This window comes from Festucalex cinctus, chromosome 4 (assembly GCF_051991245.1).
Source record: "Festucalex cinctus isolate MCC-2025b chromosome 4, RoL_Fcin_1.0, whole genome shotgun sequence".
Taxonomy (NCBI): domain Eukaryota; kingdom Metazoa; phylum Chordata; class Actinopteri; order Syngnathiformes; family Syngnathidae; genus Festucalex; species Festucalex cinctus.
In genome coordinates this window covers 15,718,793-15,744,273 of record NC_135414.1, presented here as the reverse complement: position 1 = coordinate 15,744,273, position 25,481 = coordinate 15,718,793, and the positions used below count along the sequence as shown (strand labels likewise).

Sequence of the window (25,481 nt, the reverse complement as noted above, 5' to 3'; positions counted from 1 at the left end):
ATGGGCCTTCAAGGTTGGAAAGGAAATTGTCCTCTTTCAGTTGCAAATATTTGACAAACAAACAGAACTCTTTTCGGCTTTAGTAAACAGAAACCATCGATGCTATGTGATATGTTGAGCTGTTTGTTTGTTTGCCATGCTGACGGATGTTGACATTCCCTATTGACTTGTACTTGCTGTTGCTGCCAAACAGCCAGAAAGGCAATCTGTTTTGTATCTGACTTCAACTGATGAAATTATTTTAATCAGCTGCTGATGCTTGAGATGTTTTAATTTTCCTTCTATCAATAACATCAGCAAAATGTAAATCTGGTAATTTCATTTTGCTTAGAAAATTATGAAGACTGCCCAAAAAACTATGTGAGAGACTGTTATCGTTTTGTAGTAAATCTGTTGTTTAGCTTTGTTTACATTTGAAAAAAAAAAAAAAATAATAATTCTCAGAAATGTTCTTTCCGCTTTCTGTCTGTCAAACAGTTTGTAAGATGAGTCGGTAGCTCAAAGATCTGCATGTCAGTAATTGTAATTTGACTCCTGGCCTAAATAATCAGATTCCTTTCTGAGGGTTTCCTCCTCCTGCAAGCTAATTACATTATGAGAAATATGAGACAGAAAAACAACACAAACAAAGCCTGAATGCTTAAGCTCTGCTACATATTAATGAAGTAAGTTGCACAACATGCTACAGCAAGCATGGCCTGTGGAAGCCGACTTTCCATCAGCTGATAAGGCCGGGTTGTGAAGCATGCCGGAGTTAATTAAGCAATGTTTGAGAGGACTGATTGTGCTGAATCAAGGGTGAATTATCAGTTGCCTCGCTGCACAGCTCCCTAGGTGATTCGGCACAAATTGAGACACTGAAGCAATTCCCCAGGAGTTTAGTTTAATTTCTTCTGTCAGACTGATTCCACTGAACCATGTTAACCTCCAGCTCCATCAGGAAATTAAGTTGCAAAAGAGGCTTAAGGTTTCCAAACAGAAGGAGATGAAACAAGCTACACTGGCTGTTGTCGTCATCAAACTGCTTCACAGAAATCCTGTCAACAGAATGACAGAAAGCGTCCATTTTTAAAGGACGTAGGTAATTTCTAAATATGACTACTATTTTTACTACTTGCCACTTGAATTTTACATTTTATATTAGTGTTGTTGTTTTTTGTCAACTAAATGATTTAACAAGTGTTTAAAAAAAAAGACCTGATTTTAGGGTACATTGGTTTACTTTTTTTTTTTTTCCCTTCAAACTGATCCCGTTTCTTTACCTGTTCCTTCAGCCAGAAGTTGATTAGACACTGGATATTGATGACTGGGTGAGTGAATTATTAATTATTGAAATCCCTGAGTGAGGATTGTCTTCACAAGGAATCTTCACTTTGATCTTCAGTCAACATGTCCACATAAAAGTCTTATAGTTCATCAGCTTGTCCGAAACATTAGTAAAGTACACTTTGCAACTGTAAATTTGGTCTCATCTGATTTGAAGCCTTCAAAAAAAAACAAAAAAAAAAAACCCTCTGTTTTGGATCTCACATAGCTCCTATGCACAAAGTTCATTAGTGTGTTGAAAATGGACTGCCGGGCCGAATGGATTCCCTTGTAATGTAGGTTTATCTACTTCCTCTCTCCATCAGTGTCAAGTGTGACGATTCTCTTGTTGCTTTTCCATTACACGAATGACCCTCTATCTTTTTCTCCTGCTCAGCATCCTATCTCCAATTGGTTGTTTGATAGTCAGGCTTGACACATCTTAGTGAAGTGGTTCATTTGTAATGTAACAAATGTGCATGTTCACTTACAATGAAGTGCAGCAACATGTTTAGTAAATAAATAAAAAATTGAATTTATATTCCTTGAAGTCATATACTATTTATATCATTTTCATGATACTGCAAATAAGACAATAATTACAACCTTGGTAGAAATTTATGTTACTGATGTCTTGGCTGTGTCCCAGCATGCTCTAATTTGCCTTCCCTTTATGTCCCTCTTGCGAGTGGATTATCATGTAATCCCCAGTATTCATCAAACAAAAGGTCAGATGTTGTTTTCGTACAATATAAAACTCCATTCAGCACAGACACAATGATCTGTACTTGATGGAATGATCACAGTCACACAGTCATGCTGTAGACGCATGTAAACAGTCTACGAACGAGATGTCTACTGAGCTAACCCTACTAATTCCGTCCAAGGATGATGTCCCTGATGCCAAATTCACTGGTATAGACCTATACGTTGAAGAACATACTAATGTTCAATTGAAGTGATTGTTTGAGTGTAGAGGGCTGAAAAAGACGGGGAAAGAGATTTCAAGTTTTTTTTCCCCCCTTCCCCTCAAAACATCGTTTAAGGCAACTGCCACTGACATTCTCCAATTTCAACAAGCTATCCTTTACCACCATATGCCCTGTCTGTCATATCTGGTAGCTTTGACAGGTCTTGGGGTTACATTTTTATTGCTTTTTTTATTTTATTTTTTTATTGCTTTTTTATTTTTTATTTTTATGTGCGTAGCGATCGCAATTCTACTCGGAAATTCTTGGGCACAACCAACAACACTCGCTATACCGCAATTCTTTCAATTATTATATCCTTGCCGCTTATAAACGTGTTTCCTTAATTCAGAAAAGGCCCTACAGATAAATTTTCATACATGTCACAATTTATATGAAAGGAAAAAAACAAAACAAAAATCAGGCAAGACAGCTCCGAACAACAGTGACAAAGCCATTTTAGCGTTTTTCTTCGTCATTCATTATTGTTGTCCAGCAATTGGGGTAGTGCCAAACGCAATAAGAAAGAAAGAAAGAAAGAAAGAAAGAAAGAAAGAAAGAAAGAAAGAAAGAAAGAAAGAAAGAAAGAAAGAAAGAAAGAAAGAAAGAAAGAAAGAAAGAAAGAAAATGGCTTACCTCTTGGGCAGCACGACTGGTTGAGTGGTTAGCCTCCCAGTTCGGAGGACTCGGGTTCGAGTCCAGGCTCCGGCCTTCTTGGGTGGAGTTTGCATGTTCTCCCCGTGCCCGCGTGGGTCTTCTCCGGGTACTCCGGTCTCCTCCCACATTCCAAAGACATGCATTGCAGGTTAATTGGGCACTCCGATTTGTCCCGAGGTGTGCTTGTGAGTGTGGATAGTTGTTTCGTCTCTGTGTGCCCTGCAATTGGCTGGCAACCAGTTCAGGGGTGTCCCCCGCCTACTGCTCAAACCCAGCTGAGATACGCTCCAGCGACCCTTGTGAGGAATAAGCGGTTAGGAAAATGGATGGATGGACTTTTGAATTGTTAACTATTATTGTTGTCTTTGTCTTTTGGGATCCAACCTCCTGAACATAACAGGATGGTTGGATGGATAGATTTTTTTACCATTAAAATTTCAAAACACAAATGAGATCTGAGTATTAGTACCTCAAAAGACCCTGTTTGTTTGTTTGTTTGTTTGTTTATTTATGCTATGTGATGCTAAAAGCTACCAGGGCGCCAGATTAACTTTAAAAAAAATGTATTTATTTATTTTCTAGGCGCGTAGGGGCCCCTAACCTGAAATTTTAGGGGTTACAAGAAGATTTAGGGGCACACGCTGCAATTGACTTGCAAAACCATCACAGTAAAGCATTTTAGAATGGTCATGTAATTTAATAATTTTCATTGTCAAGGTCTAATAATGACGCCAACCTATTTTGAAAGCGGCATACATTTGCTTTTTGTTCCCCAGAGAAAATATTTGCAGTTTGGGTTTGTGACTTTGCATGTGTTAAGTGCAGAGGTTATGTTGCATGAATGAAATATAAAATACTCAATCATTATTGTTTTTATTTAGTGTTCCGATGTTTTTTTACCTATTCATATTAATTCATAGATCTTTTTAATGATATGTCATCCAAATTATATACAAATATAGTAATATCTGAGCAGACAAAATGCCTGCTATGGTCATGGTCTGGTAGACAGTAAAATGTGAAATGTAGTTTTAATCTCTCTGTTCAGACAAAAACATGTCATAAAATTGCATGCAATAATCCCCAAAACAATTTGAAAGCGATGCCATCATTTCACAAAATGTTCAGAACATTTATTGGATAGAGTGTGGAGGAATGTCATCGTCACAGCAACTGATGTCCTGATTACATATGGACAAAAACAACCTGCATCTTGTAAAGTAGGCATGCAAATTGTGTGTGTGCGTGCGTGTGTGAAATAGACATAGAGGAAGACGAGCTCTGCTTATCTTCTTTCCTTGATATAAATCCCGTCTGCACTGACTGCACAAACTTTGTCAGTCTGGCTTTGGCTGTATCAAAACAAGAGTTTTACAGTTTACACTTTTAAAGTAAGGTGCAGTACTTTTTCGCCAGAGAAGTTTTTCAGTTAGATGGCTAGGGTGACACAATGGCACCTATTTTTGTGCTCAGCGCAGTCTTGTGCAAAGTGTAGTCTAACTGTGTGCATGGGCGTAGTTTTCTTTGTTTTGCTACACTAGTGAAGATTGAAGAGTACATTTGCGACATTGTGGGAGGAAACGCTGCAGACTCCTGGCCAATCAAAGTGGGGTGCGGCCAGTATTTGTTGGTGGCGACGGCCATGTATCAAAAACATTGTCGCTGGTGGAGCAAAGGCGGAGGGAGACAACACAACCAAACCTTTTGGTTGACGGCGGGGTGGTGCGGCAGTCAATGCAGGCCTTGGCCTCATGTGCGGCCGATGCCAATTGGATTGTAGAAAAAAGACCAGCCATATGGAAATTTTCCCAAACTTGCCCATGGCCAACACGTCTGCGCACATGTAGGGCTACGCCTCACTGAGGTTTTGTCACCATGGCCACCCCAGTGAAACATTTCTGACTACAAGTATATAAATATATATTTACAAATATACAAATATATACTACAAATATACAAATATATATGCAATGAAACCAAGTGTTTTATCAATTACAAGGAAGACATAGTCACAATTTTCAAATTGATCTGTTATGTTGATCATCAAAGGGCAAGATAAACCATATAGGGCATGCTCAAGAACTGTTTAGTTAAGAATCACTTTGACTAGAGCTGCAGGAACATTTTTGTTTGAAGGCAACTATTTTTTACAGTAACATCAGGTGCAGGTTGTTTGTGTTACTGTTTTGTATGGATTAGCGATTTCAAATCTCAAGGGCGATGAAAACTGTCCTCCAGTTCTAACTAACATCTGAATTGAAACAAAGACGAATGAGCAAACTTCCATCTACAGTTGTTTTTATTTTTTCAGTGTTCATGAAGAGCGAGCTAGTGAGGAGGAGGAGGGGGAGGAGCAGAAGAGGAGGAGGATGGTCCTGCTGTCAAGCACAGATGAAAATACAGCAGCAGGTTTGAGGACTGCACATAACCGTATTTCGTCCCTCCTTGCAGGCACAGACGGACAGTGGATGAGGGAAAGGGAACACGAGCCGGACCCAACAACAGTGAAATACGTTCGCGTTATAGTCAAGCTGGCGGAGAGCAGTCTTTGGAGCATACGTCCACCGGGGAAACTTCAGAAACCATTTACAAACAGTCGGAGATTATTACAATAAGGGTGTCATTTCTAGCAAACTGCGAGTGTTTGACTACATGGACAATACTACGTCAAAAATTTGGTCTCCGTGGGCGAGATGCGTTTTTGTTTGAGCAACAGCTTGGAAAATGTGCTGGACACTAAGCAGGAATGTTACTGAGCTCACGCAGACCACATGCGCCCTCTAAGGTGAGTAAATATAATTTACTGTTTTATCCAACTTTTTCCCATTTTGTAACAGGCTATTTGTATTTCAGTTTATCTACATAAAACCTCACAGTGTTAGGCTGCATCTCATTCAAGACATGAATGTGTTTTCTTCTGGTTTATCGTTAATAAACTACAAATGCTATAACAAACCATGAATTGGACTACAAGTTACAGTATTGGTGACTGTACTTGAAAGAAGTAGGCGTTTAAATAAAATATAAAATGGTAGAAAATTGTACCTTTTTGCATTCGAATTGCTCTCATTGAATGAGAGAGATTAGTTAGCACTATCAACTGTATAGGAGATGTACTCGTGTAATATTATTGTATATTGTTGGAAATTGATTTGTGATTTTAATGACTCATTTTAGGCTGTCTCTTACATCTGCCCAAGGGACTGCCAATGAACATTAGCTTAATTTAGATAACTTGGGCACATTTACATTGTAGAATGTTGAATAATGTGCATAGTCCCTTTCAAATAAATACATTCAAATTCAAAATCCATTAATATTAATATACAAATCCATATTGGGAAAATAATTACATAATGTGATACTTGATGAGACAGTTTTGTTATGAACAGAATCTTGCTTTTGTGTGTGTTTCTCCATGTCTGCGTGCATGTGCATGTTTTAAAGTCTGGCTGTGATGGACATTGCTAGGTGTCAGGTACAAATGTATCTTGAGGTTTGTATTTCCAGATTTCCAGTTGAACAGAAATTGAGATTGCACAAAATATAATGGTTTAAATAATAAGAACACCTCATAATGGCTTCCATATGCTGCTAGGCATTTTTTTTTTTTTACACAAGGCAAAAGTTATATACATGGCAATAAAATGTGCATTGGCACATTTATATACTTCAGAAAGAGACTATAAGGCATCAAAGTGTGACCAGTGGAGACACAATACACCAATAGCTCAAATTATAAATGATGGCAAGTATTAAAAATACGAAAATGGTCAAGAGTAGGAGTTGGTGTGCATGGACATAGTATTGGCCCATCTTGCATGTTTCAGTTTCTCTGTGAAACAAAAAAACAAAATTAAAGAAACAAAACAAGAAAAAGTCAAGTGTTTACCAACTTTGTAATGTGCCTTTATAGTTTTCTAATGAAATCCTCAGCCATCCATTACATGAGGTTGAGGCGCAGTGTACACGCTGGACTAATCACAAGTCAATAGTTGTCATGATGAAAATAATAGGTCATATATCACAACATTATTCATTATTATTATTATTTTTATCATTTCAGTTGCTGGCTTCTTTGTGGTCAGCCGCTCGCACAGATACCTCTTCAGTCCCTCCTCGTACAGTGAAGTCAGAATGCCTATTATCAGCAATGCCAACCACGATTTCAGCACCTACTCCATTAGCAGTGACGACAGTAGCCTTGACCGATTCTTCACTGAGATCCCAGAGACAGAGACAATCAAGGGGGTGTACTTCCAGCGGGCCCAGCTACTACGTGAACCCAAGGCCTCGCATGTGGTCGATCACACTCTTCAAGTTCTCATCAATGTTGGGGGTAATCGCTATACCTTCCCCTGGAGCACATTGGAGCAATTCCCCCAGAGTCGCCTGGGACGCCTGCGCTTCTGCACCACCCCCGAGGAGATCGCGCACCTCTGCGACGACTACGACGAGACGTGCAAGGAATACTTCTTTGACCGCAACCCCACAGCTTTCCGGGTCATCCTCAATTTCCTTGCAGCAGGCAAATTGCGTCTGCTCAGGGAATTATGCGCCGTATCTCTGCACGACGAGCTCGACTACTGGGGCGTCGACCCGGGTCATATGGAGCGGTGCTGCCGCCGTCGGATGATCACCCGTGTGGAGGAGGTGGCCGAGCGAGAGCGCAAAGAAGAGGATTGGAGACAGAAGAGGATGGTGCTGAAGAAAAGCACGGCAGAAGTGGAGAGGGGGCACTGCAAGCTGATCTGGATGCTGCGGGAAGTGATGGAGAATCCTCACTCGGGGTTGGCAGGAAAGATATTTGCCTGCCTCTCTGTCGTTATGGTGCTGGTCACGGTGGTTAGCCTGTGCATCAGCACCATGCCAGACCTCAGAGATGAAGAAACCCGGGTGTGTATGGAAACATCACACTAGCATTGACATTTTTAGACTTTTAGGTAACATCAAGTATTAAAAATATAAATATAAAAATAATCATGTCACATTAGTCAAAGATCAAAAGCCAAACTAAATCCCTTTTTGCAGTGTACTCCGTTATTTTTGCCATAGACAGAAAATAACGTGAAAACACTGTAGATTAATGTATTCCGGTTAGGTGGACTTACGGTGAGTTTATATACAGTAAGTTTGCATGCGGCGTCACGCAATATTAACTCATTGACTCCCAGCCATTTTCACAGAAGCAATCCCGTTCGCCCCTGGCTGTTTTGCTGGATTTTGACTGATTTTGCATGGCCCACAGAATATTGTGTTCTATTGCTATAAAAGCATGGAACCTGTCAAAAAAAATGTTAAAGTCTCCTCTTTCACCAGGAAAAAAAAGTATGTTTCTATCTGTTTCCGTTTTGCAGCAATTAGCATTAGAAGAGACCTAAGTTTCATCAGTTTTCACAAATCTTTTCAAAATTGTAAGCAATTGAGCTTTTTTTCTAGATGGCCCTGGTTGATCTCCTTTGCTCTGCTGCCACCTGCTGGCCGTTTGTGTAATAACTACCATTTCTGCAACCGTTCTTTGCAGTTGAGAGGCTGCATCAAAGCCTTCTGTATGCTCTAGCATAAAAAAACAACAACAAAAAAACGTATAAATACGTCTTTGGGACACTTAGAGCATTAAAAAACGTATTTACACGTTATTGGGAGTAAATGAGTTAATCAGAATGCTATGTTTAGACTATTGGGGGCACATAGAACATATTGTAGGATAATTAGAGTTTTCCTTTTAACTGATAATCGTGCTCATTTAGTGGAACACCCTTTTGAGTGTGATTTTCCAACTGTGTCTTGCAGGGCGTGTGTTCCCAGAAGTGTCACAGCATGTTTGTGGTGGAGTCTATCTGTGTAGCCTGGTTCACTTTTGAATTTGTGCTGCGATTTGTAAATGCCCAGAGCAAGTTGGCCTTTGCCCGCGGGCCCCTCAACATCATTGATGCCATCGCCATCCTACCATACTATGTGTCGCTGGTGGTGGACGTCAGAGATGAGTCCCAGGAGGAAGTCGTTATGGGCGCTGGCAGAGGCTACTTGGACAAATTGAGTCTCATCCTCCGCTTGCTGCGCGCGCTGCGCATCCTGTACGTTATGCGGCTCGCTCGCCACTCCCTGGGCTTGCAAACGTTGGGGCTGACCATGCAACGCAGCATGAGGGAGTTCGGCCTACTGCTGCTGTTCGTCTGCGTGGCCGTTACTCTCTTCTCACCCTTAGTCCACCTCGCAGAAAGTGAACTGGCGCCGTACGCCGCTACCCACCCGCAACACAGCTTCAGCAGCATCCCGGCTACTTACTGGTGGGCAATCATCTCCATGACCACTGTCGGTTACGGAGACATGGTCCCCCGCAGCATCCCTGGACAGATGGTGGCATTGACTAGTATCCTGAGTGGAATCCTCATCATGGCCTTCCCCGCCACTTCCATCTTCCACACCTTCTCCCGCTCCTATCAGGAGTTGAAGCAGGAGTACGAGAGGCTTTGGAAGGAGGAGCGGGGAGAGGAAATAGCAGCAGAGTCAGAAGAGAGGTGCTCCAAGATCGAGTTGACGTCAAATGAGCTCACATCTCTAACGAGAGTCAACAATTTAGAGATAATGACAGACAGAGATGATCATTTTACTCTTCCAAGTACAGCTTTCTAACAGCAATAATCTTAGAAATGCATGAAAAAAAAACAAAAAAACAACAACAACAACAAAAAACATCTGTTCACCGCTTAATCACAAAATTGGTGTTTGGACAATTTTTTCTTCTTTCTGCCACTTCCACTATGAACCAATCAGAACAAGTAGACGTGTATAACTTGAGAAGAGTGAACATAACAGTAGATCAGCAAGGATGATTGAGATAAACCACATTCCTTTTTCTGTCTAGGTTTTATAAAATGGCTGCGTACAATACCTGTATGTCTTGTGTTACTATTTGTAATACTACTATATTTCAAGCTAATTTAATAAAATGTGAAAATGTTTCTTCTAATTAAACATTAAAAACAACCTGGAAATAAGGCAAAATCTTGTTGAAATTACAACTGCAAACTTTTTATAGGGGAAAAAACTGTATTTTATAAGAAGTAAGTAACAATACGTTTCTGTTATTTCACTGTGTTTTTTTTTTTGGCACCCCATCTCCCGGAAATTTACATTTTTTTTTCTTAAACTTTGTGTGTGTGTGTGTGTGTGTGTGTGTGTTAACAGTGTGGGTGTACATCTATTATCTTATACTATTACATTTGACATAATCCATCCATCCATTTTCTTAACCGCTTATTCCTCACAAGGGTCGCGAGGGGTGCTGGAGCCTATCTCAGCTGGCTTTGGGCAGTAGGCGGGGTACACCCTGAACTGGTTGCCAGCCAATCCAGGACATTTGACATAATACTTGGCTAAAAGTCAACTGCGGTCAATGAGTGGCTGAAGCCTATGTGTATGTAAGGAAAGTCAATGGGTAAAGATTTGTCCTCCACAGAATGAAAAAACGTCTCAAAAATAGACAATAGGGATAAACGCAACAGCTTTATTCATTATTAACTCTACAAACATACTCATAAAAAAAAGGTGCATCTCAAGAGACCATGATCCTTCCTCCGGCATGGCAGTTACGCTCCAGACCACAGCCGCAATAAGCAAAATCCGCACTACAGAAAACCCCATTTAAATACTCCCTAGGCATCTTTTTTTTTTTTTTTAAATGTAATAAACAGCACTTGTTTATTAATTGTCTTTAAACACACAGTTAAAACAATATGAACACATTTAAAAACATTGAATATATTGAGACAAGTGGAACAAAAGCATTGAATAACACAAAAATAAAATATCCATGTTATGTGAAACAAATCCTGATTTTTCACAGGCTGTTTCTCTTCATTGTTGACAAAAGCTGATTCCAGAACATGAGAGATTTTTTTAGATTTGTTTTTCTTCATGAACATTACAAGTGGTGTGCATCTAGTTGAAACCTTCTTCACACTATTTCCATAATTCCATTCATGAAGACGTGATTGTGTGGTTTGGCAATGTCTTCTCCAGGGTATTATCTCCGTCTGTGAACGTGGAGTGTTCATTCTTACTCACCAAGGAAAGCGCTCTCCATCATCTTCTTCACTTGTCTGTAACTTACTGTCATCTATTGCAAAAGGCATTTTGTATTTTGAAGGCAAGAGAGACAAATAGATCTGAATGTGTTTCATTTTTACTGATATTTTAGAAAGTGTCCTACAACTCAGAGATTTTAATAGCCATTTGCAATACCAGTCTATTTTAATATAGTAAGTTTCGGCGGTGTTGGATTAATTTCCAATGTGAGTTGAAATATATGATCCTTGAATGTGTGTAAAATATGTTCCATGTGGAATTCCGAACAAGGAAAGACCAAAGCTATGCTAGATGTTTTGCAGCTTTCGTCATATTGATGTTAGAAGTTACATTTAAAAATAAAATCAATCTCAAATCCAACTTCTGACATATTTATATATTTTAAACTGTATCAAGTGTTGTTAAAGCAAATAAGCTGCAGAGAACATTTTCACACATCTATTTGAAATGGCGCCAAAATCAGATTTGTGCTGTAGAAAGATTATTTTATTATCTGACTCGTTGAACATAAATTGTAAAGTGATTATCAGGTGTTAATAGTTATCATAAATCAGTCCCAAAATCAATACTTTTAAGATTACTTATACACTTTATAAAGAAAATCTTTTTGACTGATTTGAATTGAATATAAATGATAGATGTTATTATGATTACATAAGAATTTTGCTATAATGAAACAAAATAAGTTCAGTTGTGTATATAATAATAATAATAATAATATATAAAATTACCTTATACTCTGGTTAGGTATGGTGATGTAATTTTTTTTTTTCTTCATTTGAAAAAGAGTTGCATGATGAACTGGAAAAGTAAAAGCTATAATCCTTTTTTCGTGACATTCAAGATTATTTCCACCCTTTGTGTCTTTTTTCCCCCCCCTTCAATAAATTATCACCAAAACAACGTTTGTTGTGTTCAACTGTGTTTAGTTTTTCGAGGCAGATGGACTGTTTTGAAGATCTTATTCAAACTGTGAGGCTGGCAGCCTTTCTTACTCGAAGGAGAAAAGAAAGAATAATTTAAAAAGTCCAACAATCATTTTGTTCTTTTTCTCTCCCACTTCTTGTTTAGCTCCAACCTGCACAGCCTGCTGTTCTGTCAAAATCAAGAGGCAAGCGCACTGAAACAAGCCGGCTGTCTCCTTGGAAGAAGTCTCACAATTACACGTTTTTGATTATGATCATAATCAGAACACTTTGAAAAAACAAACACACATTATTGCTGTCCTATGTTTGATACTACATATAACTAGCAAGATTTTGGAATGTGAGTGTCCAGGAAAGTCATTTATTGACAAACAATAATTAAAACAGTAATAAGAAAAATATTCACAACATACAACATTCACACATACATAGCATTTACAACTTGGGGGCTTTTAAAGTTTAAAACAATATACAGGTAATACATGTCATAAGAAATCAAGAACAAAAACTACATGACAAATAGTCATAAAAAAACAACAACCTCAGGAAACAGATTAGTCTTAAAAATCGTGGGATAAGTCATTGCAAGATTTTTCCCCTTTTCAATTCATCACAGCTGGTCTGATTGAAAGGGGCAGGTAGAGATGTCTGGTTGGCAGAAGCTTTATCAAAATCTCTCAGCAGTTTATTTGCCCACTTCCACCTGGGTTTGAGGCAAAACCTATCACCACACACATCTGTGACTCTGAAACAACAAACGGGCCCATTTGATCATTAACAACAATATTAACAAGGTGTATCTGTTGGAATATCAATGTAGTCATCTTTTTTGTATTTTTAATGTACACTTCAAGACTGTACATATCAAAATAAGTCCTAAAAACACCTCAGAGAATAAATGAAGCTGCCAACGGCTGCTCTGACACCAAAATCAAGAATGAGGGTACTTGTCAATGCTTTTAATTATGGATGGGCGAGTACCGATACCAGGTATCGGTATCGGGCCGATACCAGCCTTTTTTCAAGTACTCGAGTACTCGTGACGCAGACAAGTACAAGCGACCGATGGCAGAGGGGGGAAGACGTTAAGTGAGTCCTCCTTGCCTGTAACTGGCGCTAGCTTGCAGCAGTTTTTCACCAAAACTTCACTGGTTTGGAAATACTTCAAAATTGTGAATCTTAAACTAAAAGAGCATTTTTGTGTTTTATTCTGAGCGTTAAGACTATTGAAGAGTGACTGTGCTGTTTTTTTTTTTGTCAAAATATATATAATATATTTGTTTAACAATATCTTTTAGTGATTTTTTATTTATCAAAATGTACTACTGGTATCGGCAGTTGGTATCGGTATCGGTGAGTACTGAGTGTCTGAGTATCGGTACCGGTATCGGTCTGAAAAAAAGTAGTATCGATCATCCCTAATTTTAATCTTTGGTTTTGATACCAACAGATTATATAAAGTTCTGAATGCTGTAAATATACATTTTGTAAATATCTTCATATTAAGAACCTACATATGATCCTGTACTGAATAATCCACATACATAAAACAGGTCTGATACTTACACAATTTCGTTGTGTGTGCACCCAGGGATTCTCTCCACATGTTTCACGCTTTCCAGTGAGATTTTTTTTAGGGAGCTGTTTGGACAACACCGTCCCTTCAGCGCGATCGGTGGGCCGAATGAGACTGCAACCACATGCACAGGTCAAATAATCTCACTCACCGCTCTAATTATTAATTTCGATGGAAACAAAATGGCAACTGACCTGCAGACACAAAGCCTATCAGTGTGAGAAGGATGAAGGGTCCAAGGGTCATCATAGTGGCAGCTCTGCCTCTGATCTTCACGATGTTCTGGTGTGGGTGACCTGCTCTGACTTTCCTTTATATGGAGCTGTATCGCTACACTTTTTTACAGTAGCCTATTAAGCAAGCAGCTGCGGTTTGTTGCTCTCACACTACCCTTTTCCTTCTGCTTTGAACTACTGAGAAAAGCACACAATTCCACTTAAGAGCCTTCCGGAAATAAAATGAAGGTTTCTACAGACAGTCACAAAAAAAAAAAAAAAAAAAAAAAAAAAGTAGTATTGACATGATCATTGAAGCATGAGAGGTAGAGTCATTCTTGGTTATAGGCTACCTGGCCAATGGCCATGCTGTATCTGACACCCTGCGTCTCCATGTTTTGAATTATATAACGTTCTAACAGACCCAAAGGTCTGTGCTTGTCCCTAAACTATTCACATTATATATTAATGACATGCTGTATAACCAATATTTAAAAAAAAAAGAAAAAAAAAAGTTCTACTTGCTGATGATACAACTTTATATTGCTCTGGAGAAAATCTGGGGCAGCGTCTAAGTACTGTGGAAAAAGAGCTAAATATATTTAAAAAACTGGTTTGACACAAATAAATTATCATTGGATCTATAGTTCATAATCTTTGGGAATAGACTAATTAGACATTCAGTCAATATCATTGTTGATTCAATTGAAATTGAAAGAGTAAATGAAATCAAATTTATTGCTGTTATAATTGATGCAAAATTGTGCTGGAAATCACACATAGAAAATGTTAAAAGAAAAATATCTGAAACCTTAAGTATCTTGTATAAAACCAAAGATATTATAAATATGAAATCATTGTATACATTATATTGTACATTATTACTGCCAAACATGGTTTATTGTGTCAAAATATGGGGAAATACATCCAAAACCAACACCAACACACAATCTGTCTTAAGGGTCGTGGGTGATGCTGGAGCCTATCTCAGTTGGCTCAGTAGGCGGGGTACACCCTGGACTGGTTGCCAGCCAATCGCAGCATATAGAACCAACAAACCGTTATTCATTAAAAGAAATACTCTCAAATTATATCACCTTGCCGGTCCCTCCCTTTGGAACGACCTTCCACAAATTATTAGGCAATCTCCGTCTCTATCTATTGTTAAAACCCGTCTTACAGTTTTTTTATGATCGCATAAACACTAAAAACAAAGGAATTACAAAATGATCAACCCCTTACAATGAAGGAGCAATATGATGGACCAGATTTTCACCACTGTAAACACAAAGAACAATACACACAGTGATTTGCGAAACACTGAAAACATTTTTAGCCATTAGACACAGAAGTATGTCATAATGTTACTTCCTTGCAATTCCAAAGCACTGACTGACAAATCACCACACACATGAACCAGTTGATTAAACACACGTACATTAGCTGTTTCAACACATAACTGTTTTACTGACAAACCCATCAGGTTTGAACGCCACAAAAATGCGGCAGTCACCTGCTTTCAACCAAAATGGAAGAAGTCAGAGGAAGAAAAGTGAGTGTGAGAGGGGAATTGGTGGAGGATGAGCAGGAGGTTGAGAAAAACCTGAAAAACGAGGAGAACGTCCTCAATGAAGAGGACCACATTTGTCAAATGAAATTTGTGCAACACTAGTTGATTATGTTATCAATCATGGATTGACATGGAGGCTAGACTACAAGTCCAGCCAAATCAGAAGAGATTTACACTGGCTATTGCCTACAATGTGGATGAATTTAACTGGTCAAATCCAACTCGGTGATTTGTTCAAGTTTATACAGTTTATTCTTTCTTTCATTTTTTTCTTTTTTACTTGACCGTAGGCTACGTTCAGTCTAACAGTTTTGGGACATGTTTTGTTGCAATTGTCTATATTGACTGATTTTGGTTATATGAAGACAAATAAATCCTATTTTTAAAAATGTGTAGCATTGATCTTGTGTTTGATTCATTTACCATATTGTGTATTTGTACTTTATTTGTGTACTTCGCTTAGTGACTGGTAAAAGTTTATTAAGTTAAACATTGCAGTGTGTAACTTGTTCAAACAGAGTTAAACCTTATGACACGTGTTGTATGTCATATGGGAACATAAGATGGTTTATAGAGTTTTGACAAGAGTAATTCCTTTTGCACAGGCCGTGAGATAGCCTGCATCTTGTGTGCATGGTTGTGCTAATTGCGTGAAGAGTTTTGAAAATCCGAGCCCATCCATCCATCCATCCATCCATCCATCCATCCATCCATCCATCCATCCATCCATCCATTTTCTGAATCGCTTGCTCCTCACAAGGGAGCCGGAGCCTATCCCAGCTAGCTATGTGCAGTAGGCGGGGTACACCCCGAACTGGTTGCCAGCCAATCGCAGTCGTGGGGGGTGCTGGAGCCTATCCCATACATCTTCAGGAAGTAGGCGGAACACCCTGAACTGTAGTTCAGTCGCAGGGCACACAGAGACGAACGAAAATCCGATCCCTGTTTTATATTTCGTGTTTAAGCAATCATAAAAAACTGCAATGCAAGATTTAAATGTTTCTAAATGTTAGGGCATTCCAGTAACCTGGCAATAGCCAGATGGATATGCACTTCACTCAAGTGAGTTCTCCGCAAAATTCATCTGGTACCTCTCCACAGTAATTTTGTCGGGAAAAGGCGGGACATTTTGTCCAATAATTCAAGCTGATTGGACGATGCGTCATTCGACACGTATTTTTTTTTCATATGTAATAGTCTAAAAAATAACATTTAATGAAGTTTTATTCTCTTATAACATAAGAAAATATAAATGTGTAGTGTACAACACTTTACTGTAGGGGGTGAGCGTCTCTCGATAAAGACTCGGTTCCCATCGTTCATGTTGAAGAGCCGTTCAAAACACTCGATTCGTTCGTGACCGACACATCACTAATATCAACTAGGATAACGCTTAAACATTACAGATCACGAGTGCGTACAAACCCGGAAAAACAAATTGAGAGGGCGCATTTCGAAGTCTGTCATTGGACAATAACCACAACTACGTCATGCATGTCGGACCCCGAGCATAGCTGCCCGCTCAGTTTGCCGGAGCCGGTAACCCACACAAAGTTATCGATCAACACAAAATGTGCAAGACATAAGAGTGCTAACAATTTTTGTTTCATTTGTTGAGAAATGAAGCTGATGTTAACAAAAAATGAAGTCCTCCCTCGCTGGGGATCATTCAAATGCACGAAAACGGCCCTCGGCCCACCACCTAGTAGTTCAACCTTGTATTTAGGTTTTAATTCAAATAAAAACAAACCACTATGTTCAATTTTTTTTTTATCCAATCACATCTCAGCTTCTATGAAGTGCATAACAGTAAATATTTTATGACCAAGAAGCTGGGATGAGCACATTCTGCAGTGCTCCAAAAACAAATTTTTTTCTTTCCTTTCTTTTTTTTTTAAACCTTATTGTCCATAGAGGACTGCCCCACTTATATCGTGGCCTGTAACAAGGTTCAATTAAAAAAATGTGATTAATGTGTGAGACTGTTGTCCTTCTGTATGAAAAGGAAGACACTGAAAATATCTCAATGTCACACGTTTCTCAAATCTTTCTCAGAATTTTAGATTTGAGAAGTTCTATCAGTTACCAAGTAGAGAATGTTAATGAGAAGCTGACAGAGCAGATACAGTAAATGAAATAGGGAAGAGAAAACTACTGTGTGAGTTTTATGAAACGATTCTAGTTATGAATCAATCCATTCATTTCCTGTTACCTACCATTTTCCTCATGAGGGTTTTGCGTCTGGAGCAGAGGTGAACTAGGATCAGAGGTTTAGGGGTGCTATATATATATATACATATATATATATACACACACACACATACATAACAAGACTTTTATTTGCATTTGCCACCTCACGCCGACCAATCCAGGGTCAGGTATATCCTGCTTCTTGCCCAAAAGTCAGCCACGTGTTATGCTCCAGACCAGATGCGTATTTAGCCCATTTTTGGGGATGCTTCAGAACATATATATATATATATATATATATATATATATATATATATATATATATATATATATATATATATATATATATATATATATATATATATATAAATATATATATATATATATATATCCATCCATATATATATATATCCATATCCATCCATTTTCTTGACCGCTTATTCCTCACAAGGGTCGCGGGGGCTGCTGGCGCCTATCTCAGCTGGCTCTGGGCAGTAGGCGGGGGACACCCTGGACTGGTTGCCAGCCAATCGCAGGGCACACAGAGACGAACAACCATCCACACTCACACGCACACCTAGGGACAATTCGGAGCGCCCAATTAACCTGCCATGCATGTCTTTGGAATGTGGGAGGAGACCGGAGTATCCGGAGAAGACCCACGCGGGCACGGGGAGAACATGCAAACTCCACCCAGGAAGGTCCGAGCCTGGACTCGAACCGGAGACCTCAGAACTGGGAAGCGGACATATATATATATATATATATATATATATTCTGAAGCACCCCCAAAAATAAAAGTGTTGTTGCAAAGTCCTTCCTCTTGAGACTAAAGTGTCATTTCACTTCCAGTTCCTGAAAACTGCATTTTAATAATTGCACTTTTCATATCAAGCATGCAGTGATGATGCAATGTCAGCCACGCACATACAGTTAGTTGGCCAGCCATCCTTCCAAAACGGGATTACATGATGGAATGTCGCGGCTACTTGAATATATTTCACAGTAATTTTCTTGAATACTTTTTGCTCCATCTGGACCTCAGTAAATTTTGGTGAAATACTGGTTGCCCTGAATGCCTGACCTTCTGCTGTAGGGCTCCGCCAGTCATCCAAACCGACCGGCTTTACCCAATGCGGAAGTTGGTTGCGCATAACCGCTATCATCCAACAACAAAATTGTGGCTAGTGAGAATGCAGGGTGACTTGTTTGTACTCTTGGAAACCACTAGCCACAGCGGTTGCTGAGCAAAATAGTTCATGTCATGCCCTGTTGGTGACTGTGTTGTTTAATGTGTTATTTTCAACAGAGAGGATGCAATATAGCTACCGGGAATTATTTCAACTTTTGGCAATATGATGGATTATTGAGACTTTTGGTGACACCCTTAAAAACAAAGGCAATACAGTCAGTGCAATACATATTATATTAGCCTTTGTATAGCAAGGCAGAACATTTTTTGCTTCTCCTGCCATGTGGGATGCAAAAACCGATTAATAAACAACAAGCAGTGACAGTTTTTTCAGGTTTCATTCATACCTTGTTGGGACGGCCTCTTTTGGGGCCGATGCAGTGCTTTTTAATTATCATTTTCCTACACTTTACATTAAGTAACCTGGACTATTATCTGTTGGGAAAGCGATTGCACTGGCGGCCATCTTGGAAAGGCCATCAAAGGATCCTCCCAAATATTACTTTGGTTTGTCAAAAAAAGGCTTTAAACATCTTTTGTGGTGCTGAGTCGTGCATTTGGGTCCAAACTGACAACGTGACACAAGGTTTATTTAGCATTTTTATTGGTTAGGTCGTCCAGCTACCTTACCTCCAAATAATTAAATTAAAATATTCCAATTTCATAAATATTGTCTTCAAAGACAAAAGCAAAACTAAATGCAAGTCATTCTCACATAAGGAGTCGGGAAGATACTTCAAATCGCAAGAGCGAAAAAAATAATAATAAACCAATGCTACCACACAATAAACAACTAAATATAGGAATCTTTGACAGACAGGTGCAACATGGGCCCAAAAAAACAAAAGACACTGGCACACTTTTTTGATTTATCCAGGCTGGTGAACAGGTAGTCCATCGTTCTGTGGTGTTTTCAATGGGATCTCCCAAAGCTTTCTCCAGGGGCCAAGTGGGGGCTATGATTAGGTGTCAGCAGGTAAGGTCGGCTCACTATCATGATTTCTTCTTCTTTTACAAGCCGAAAGTGTTTTCGCCGCTGTACGCCACGTATAAAAAGCCATCTTCGTCTTTCTCCTTTTCATACAGTTGTCCCATTGTGATGCTGAAACATGAAGGAGACACATAATCAATACCTCCTATGTGCCTATGCCTACGCACGATGTCTGTTTTTTAGGTTTAACAATGGCAAATAAATGCTATGGTAACAAAAACTAATGAAATAACTACAATAAAATTGGAAAAAAAAAAGATTTTCGTTTATGAACTACAAAAAAAGAAAAAAGAAAAAAGATCATGATTCAACATAAAGAAAACTATTTGCAAATCCATCTTATGTTTGTAAAACAGAAACTATAATTAGCATAAATAAACTTTGTTTTTGTCTGTTAATCACACATGAGATTTTGGGGTTCATTTCAAAAGGTATTTTTTTTTTTTTAGATTGTGATACTGTACGTCCGGAATTTAGTTTAGTTTGTTAACAGTACTTTTTAAATCATGCAATCAACAAATGGTGTATATGCCACAGAGGAGGCGGGACTTCTGACTTCCCTGTGTCACACACTTGTGCCGTTTCCTGTTGCTGTTTGCGACGTGTGGGCCACATCAATGTTGCTTGCGCTTCCACAATATTTTCGCAACGGTCACGTGTTTTTCAGATCCACAAACATTTTTGTGATTTTCACGTGTTTCTCAGATGCACAAATATATCCGCGATTTTCACATCTTTTTTAAAATTTGTGTATGCATTTTCCATGACTTTTGCTTGCGAGTTGTCGAAAGTGCGTTTGTGGATCGTCGTGCACACGCATTTATTTTTGAGACGCATATCACACCGCTTCGAAATCTTCACACACACAAGTCCTCAGATATTCATGCGTCTAAGGCTCTTGGGGGGGGGGGCAGCGTTGCTGTCTCCACTGAACGAGAAGGAGCCATTTCTGGTTTAAAATTGGACATTGAAAAACAGAAATTGACTCTTTATCTGAACTTCCGTTATGCGTTTATTTTACACAAGCGGGGAAACAAAATGCGACCTTAATTAGTTTCCCTTGAGTTTGTTTTGGCTTCACTCGAAAAACAGACTGCTTTAGTGGGGTAGAAGAAGAAAATTTAACAGCAGAATGTCTTTCAAGTGAAGGCAAAACAAGCTCAAAAGAAACAAACTGACGCCATTTTAATCACAAGTTTGAGCCTTTGACCATCATCAGTACTGAAAGCCAGATTCCCCATTATTGGCCCAGCAGTATATGGGAGTGGTATGTATACATTTGCTCACTTCCATGAAGCACTGTCGGTTGACCCACAAAACTGGCTAGTTTCAGTGAGACGAGAAACGTGTAATGTATCTTAAACTGTGATTTGTTATCACTGGGTATTTTGATGAAAGAATTGTCTTAAATGTCTTATAAAAGCACCTCCGGGAAAATGCATACTAAGTCTTCTTTAAATCATGAAAATCTAAATCTGAATAAAAAGTCTTACCAATCTTCTGTGTAACAATGACAAACTACTTCCATCCATCCATCCATCCATTTTCTTGACCGCTTATTCCTCACAAGGTCGCGCGGGTTGCTGGAGTCTATGTCAGCTGGCTTTGTATTGGGCAGTAAGCGGGGTACACCCTGAACTGGTTGCCAGCCAATGTGCCAGCATAATATTTTGCAGCCCCTAATTAACATTAGACTTTAATGTTTCTTCCCACCTTTCTTTGCCATGTTGTTTCCCTGGGTGTTTGGTTTTAATTATTATTATTTTTTAATTATTATTTTACTTTCTTAATAAATATGGGGGGGGCATGTGTATGTGTTGTAAGGACTTTCTCTGTTGAATAAATTCCTGCAAAAAGTGCTATTTTTTTTTAATTTTCAATTTTTGAAATATGTTACAAAGCACAAATTATTCATGAATCTCCTTCGAATATTCTATTTTTTATTCTCTACCTTTGTACTTGTACTTCATACTTTTGAAAACCGATGTGTACTTTTGTACTCCTTAAATTCTTTTGAAGGATACTTTTGCCCCCATAAACTTAACCGGTACTGAGAAGAACCATAGGTGAAGCAATGTGAAGGAGTTCGTGACATCTACTGGTAAAAAAGGATATTGCAACAGTTAAATTAGGATTGCTTTTAGCAGCTCCATACCAGGTAAGCAATCGATGGCATATAATGGTAATTTAAAAAAAAAAAAAAAGTATATAAGAGGCCTCAATTCTTAATCATTATAATGTATCTCAGCAGACCTTAAATTTGTTTTTACATTAAGACTAGATGTAAATGTCATTTACACACTCTGCAACTACATTTTAATAAGTGAACAGTGTAACTGTCATTAAAATTTGATGCATAAACACAACATGTTAGGTCCAAGCTATTAGACCTGATCAAAAATATTTTTCCGACCTGGACTGTGGGACTGTCTTGTCCACAAACAGGAAGATGGCCTTCTCCGATGGCAGCTGGATGCGTTTCCTGATGATCCACATGAACTGAGCCACTGTGATGTCAGAGGGAACCAGGTACTTCCTCTTGTCAATGTCCACTATCTGGGACCCAGACACTTTCTCCACAATCACCTACAGCACAGTGCACAGTTGGAGAACAGTCAAGTTTACAAAAACAAAACAAAACAAAACAAAACATTAACAACAAAAAGGAGTTGAGAAAGATTTCACTTACCGGGACCCTGTCAGGGTACTTGTTGCGGATTTTGGCAGATTCTATGCATCGATGTTCTGCAAGATATAATATTTGAGTTACTTATTTTTTAAACTAAAAAACACTTTTTTTTTTGGTGCAGTGTGGTTTCGACTACAGATAGTGAGCCATTGACTCAACAGAGTTGTGCATTTATGAACACATTACCATGGTAGTGGTGAAGGGAATAGATCTTGCTTTGTATTTAGTAATCAAATCCACATTTTTTTTCTAAATTGAATAGCAACAACTAGATCTAGAAAATGTAGTACTTTACTGTGCTGTTTTTAGGCTAGTAAAGACTTTCCAGCATGCAGGAAGAAGGGGGATTCTGGGTAAAGTTTTCTTCATCCAGTAAACTTTAGAGAGGCAGCATATTTTTCTTTTATGAATTATTAACAACCTGGCGGTGCTCTTAACAAATGATTGTTGTTATGATCGATGTAATACTGTAAATGGAGATGGTTCTGTTGATATACAGTTGACTTTGCAGATAGACCAATCAATGGTCTTCCGTTTCGCCACCGAACTGGGGCAATTATCATTTTATTATCTTTTCTTATTATTACAGGGACAATCAAAATATTTACGTAATTGGCGTCAAACGGAAGTTGTTATGCAAATATCTAAAGGCCCCCCCTGTAGGCCTCTTAAGGATCTGCCAAAACAAGCGTCTCCTCCCTGCTAACACGGCTACATTCCGGTTGCTAATGGCTGGACAAGCCGGGCTATTTTGATGTAGTCACAGGCAAATCAGGCATCTGATAAGCATTTGTCAATAGTGCAGAATCGGAGGTTTGACAGTCGAGCGTCTCTTCGTGTCACCACCATTAGCCCAACAAGTGCAGTCCTAGAAATCGTCGTGTGCGTATGAACAAAGGCACGACGCTTTCCTCACAAATTCTAGCTCACATCATCATCCATTACAGAAAGTATTACCTATATAAATATATATTTTTAGTAACAACAATATTAAAGGTGTATGCCCTGTTGAAGGGGTTATCTAAAATCACTAAGCCTCCCAAGAGTCAAGCCATTTGAGTACAGGCCAAATTTGCAAACCCTCCGTCGGTAACTGTTAATGAACTAAGCAATCCGAAATGACATCAAATATGTACACATAATGGAATGTATTTTTCAATTGTCCAGCTGAATCAACCATTTAATAATATTCCTGCGTCTTTGTCATGTTAACGACACCTCCCTCTTCCCTTACCCAGAGAATGATCCTCTTTGAACATCCATTTCATGGTTGCCGTTTTCGGGCTCTCTTGGCTCAGTTGAGAATACTTGTAAGAGTCACTCGAGCTCAGATATGTGAGTAAAATATCGTTCTAGGTTTGTATTGTTTAAATTGCGACTGGATATAGACGTAAAGCTCGATCGGCCCTTTAAAGTCAACACTTCAGCAAAACAACAAACAAGCACCACCCCCCTCACTGTCAGCCAACTGGCAGTCGCTTTTACGATGACGTCATTGTTGGATCGTTTCATTCGGTTATACTTTTTGGATGAAATTCAGTACAGTATTTCTCTTCCTACTGCCTATGCAGCTACTTTCTGGTCATGACAAAAACAGTGATGTAGAAGGTCTTACTATAGCGAATAGAACATTATTAGTTACTCAGCTTGCAGATGACACAACGCTTTCTAAAGGATAGATCTCAAATTGACAAAGCAAGTACAGCGATACATGTTTTCTCAAGAGCCTCTGGTCTCAAATTAAACAAAACTAAATGTGAACTGTTTCCAATTTAAAAAATGCTCTGAGAGGAGTCTTTCTGGAATCATTGTTAAACATAAAGTTTAACATATTAGTATCATAATTGAAAAAGATAAAAAAGAAAGATTAATTGACAACTTTGTTCCACTTGTAAATTCGGTTCAACAGAGGTTTAGTCTTTGGCTCCAGAGAGACTTATCCATAACCGGTAGTATTGGTTGCTAAGGTTGAAGGCCTTGCTAGGTTAATATATACAGACAGCTATGGCTCTTGATGTATCAATTGACATATGCAGTAAGATAGATACAATTTTAATTAACTCCATTTGTAAAAATAAAATACACTACATAAAAAAAGAATGTTATGATAAATACTTTATCCTCTGGTGGATTTAACGTTTTGGATTTTTTATGCTATACCTGATGGTTCTCGACGGTTACTACTTTCTGCTCCTAAAGGTCTTAAATATACCGTTCCAAAGTTTGACCCAAGTACTTTGTTCATTGTTAATATGCTCTTACTTTTAAGTGATCAGGCTTCAAATCATTGTGTAAGGGAAATATTTCAAAGAGGTTTTGTTTCTAGTCTACAAGCAGTCTTTTACTGGAACAATTTACATGAAGATATAGATTGGGAAAATACATGGCTTTTGCTTAAAAAATATCTGCTTCGAAATAAAGTGAGAGGTCACATTAAAGATACTTAACAGGTGCTACCCTGCAAAGAGTAAGATGATAAAATACAAGATGAACATTGACACTTTATGTTCATTTTGTACTAATGCAGAAGAAACAATAACTCATTTGCTTTGGGATTATACTTGCGCTCATATTTTTTGGAATGATTTAAATAATTTTATTAACTCTCAGTTTGAACCCGCAATTAAAATACTTTCAAGTCATGTTTTATTTGGGATATCCAACCTTGAAAAAATTGAGTTGGATAATCGTTATGTTATCAACCTCCTGATTTTGGAAGTTTCATATTCATTGTGTTAAATTTACAAATCAATGACCAAATTTTGTCATGTATAAAATACTGCTTGAATTTTATTTGAAAGACTTAACTTTTTCTTTAAACCCAAAAGTGATTCGGACCAAAAGACTATGCAGAGACTATGATTTATGTTAAGGGAGAAAAAAAAGAAAAGAAAAAAAAAAAGCAAAAAAAAAAAAAAGCTTGAGCCCCTTTTCTTTTGTTTGATGTTATTTTGTTTTCATTCATTGTATTATATAGGTACACTGTGCACCCATATGGTATTTGTGTTTATATTGTTCATGTATATTGTTATACAGTAATTTTTACTGTTCATTTACCTTGTTATAAATAAAGCATAAAAAAATGTGAAGTGGCTAATGGCTAACAGCCGA

At 38.4% G+C, this 25,481-nt stretch overlaps 2 protein-coding genes and 1 long non-coding RNA gene across 3 annotated transcripts; 1 reads left to right on the top strand and 2 right to left on the bottom strand.

The window, feature by feature from the left end:
• Positions 1 to 1,105: 1,105 nt before the first annotated feature.
• LOC144017544 (voltage-gated potassium channel regulatory subunit KCNG4-like) lies at positions 1,106 to 9,920 on the top strand. The gene is made up of 4 exons (XM_077519226.1): positions 1,106 to 1,310; positions 5,242 to 5,715; positions 6,997 to 7,826; positions 8,724 to 9,920. The coding sequence occupies exons 3-4, from the start codon at positions 7,068 to 7,070 to the stop codon at positions 9,564 to 9,566; spliced, it is 1,602 nt and encodes a 533-aa protein (XP_077375352.1). The 5' UTR covers positions 1,106 to 1,310; positions 5,242 to 5,715; positions 6,997 to 7,067; the 3' UTR covers positions 9,567 to 9,920.
• Positions 9,921 to 12,288: 2,368 nt separating this feature from the next.
• On the bottom strand, positions 12,289 to 13,884 carry LOC144017545 (uncharacterized). The gene is made up of 3 exons (XR_013283206.1): positions 13,718 to 13,884; positions 13,514 to 13,637; positions 12,289 to 12,692 (listed from the first exon to the last, which is right to left on the bottom strand). It is a non-coding gene; the product is annotated as an uncharacterized LOC144017545 (long non-coding RNA).
• Positions 13,885 to 19,277: 5,393 nt separating this feature from the next.
• Positions 19,278 to 23,825, bottom strand: gabarapl2 (GABA(A) receptor-associated protein like 2). Its single transcript, XM_077519225.1, has 4 exons — positions 23,605 to 23,825; positions 22,371 to 22,426; positions 22,095 to 22,267; positions 19,278 to 19,792 (listed from the first exon to the last, which is right to left on the bottom strand). The coding sequence occupies exons 1-4, from the start codon at positions 23,636 to 23,638 to the stop codon at positions 19,702 to 19,704; spliced, it is 354 nt and encodes a 117-aa protein (XP_077375351.1). The 5' UTR covers positions 23,639 to 23,825; the 3' UTR covers positions 19,278 to 19,701.
• Positions 23,826 to 25,481: the final 1,656 nt, after the last annotated feature.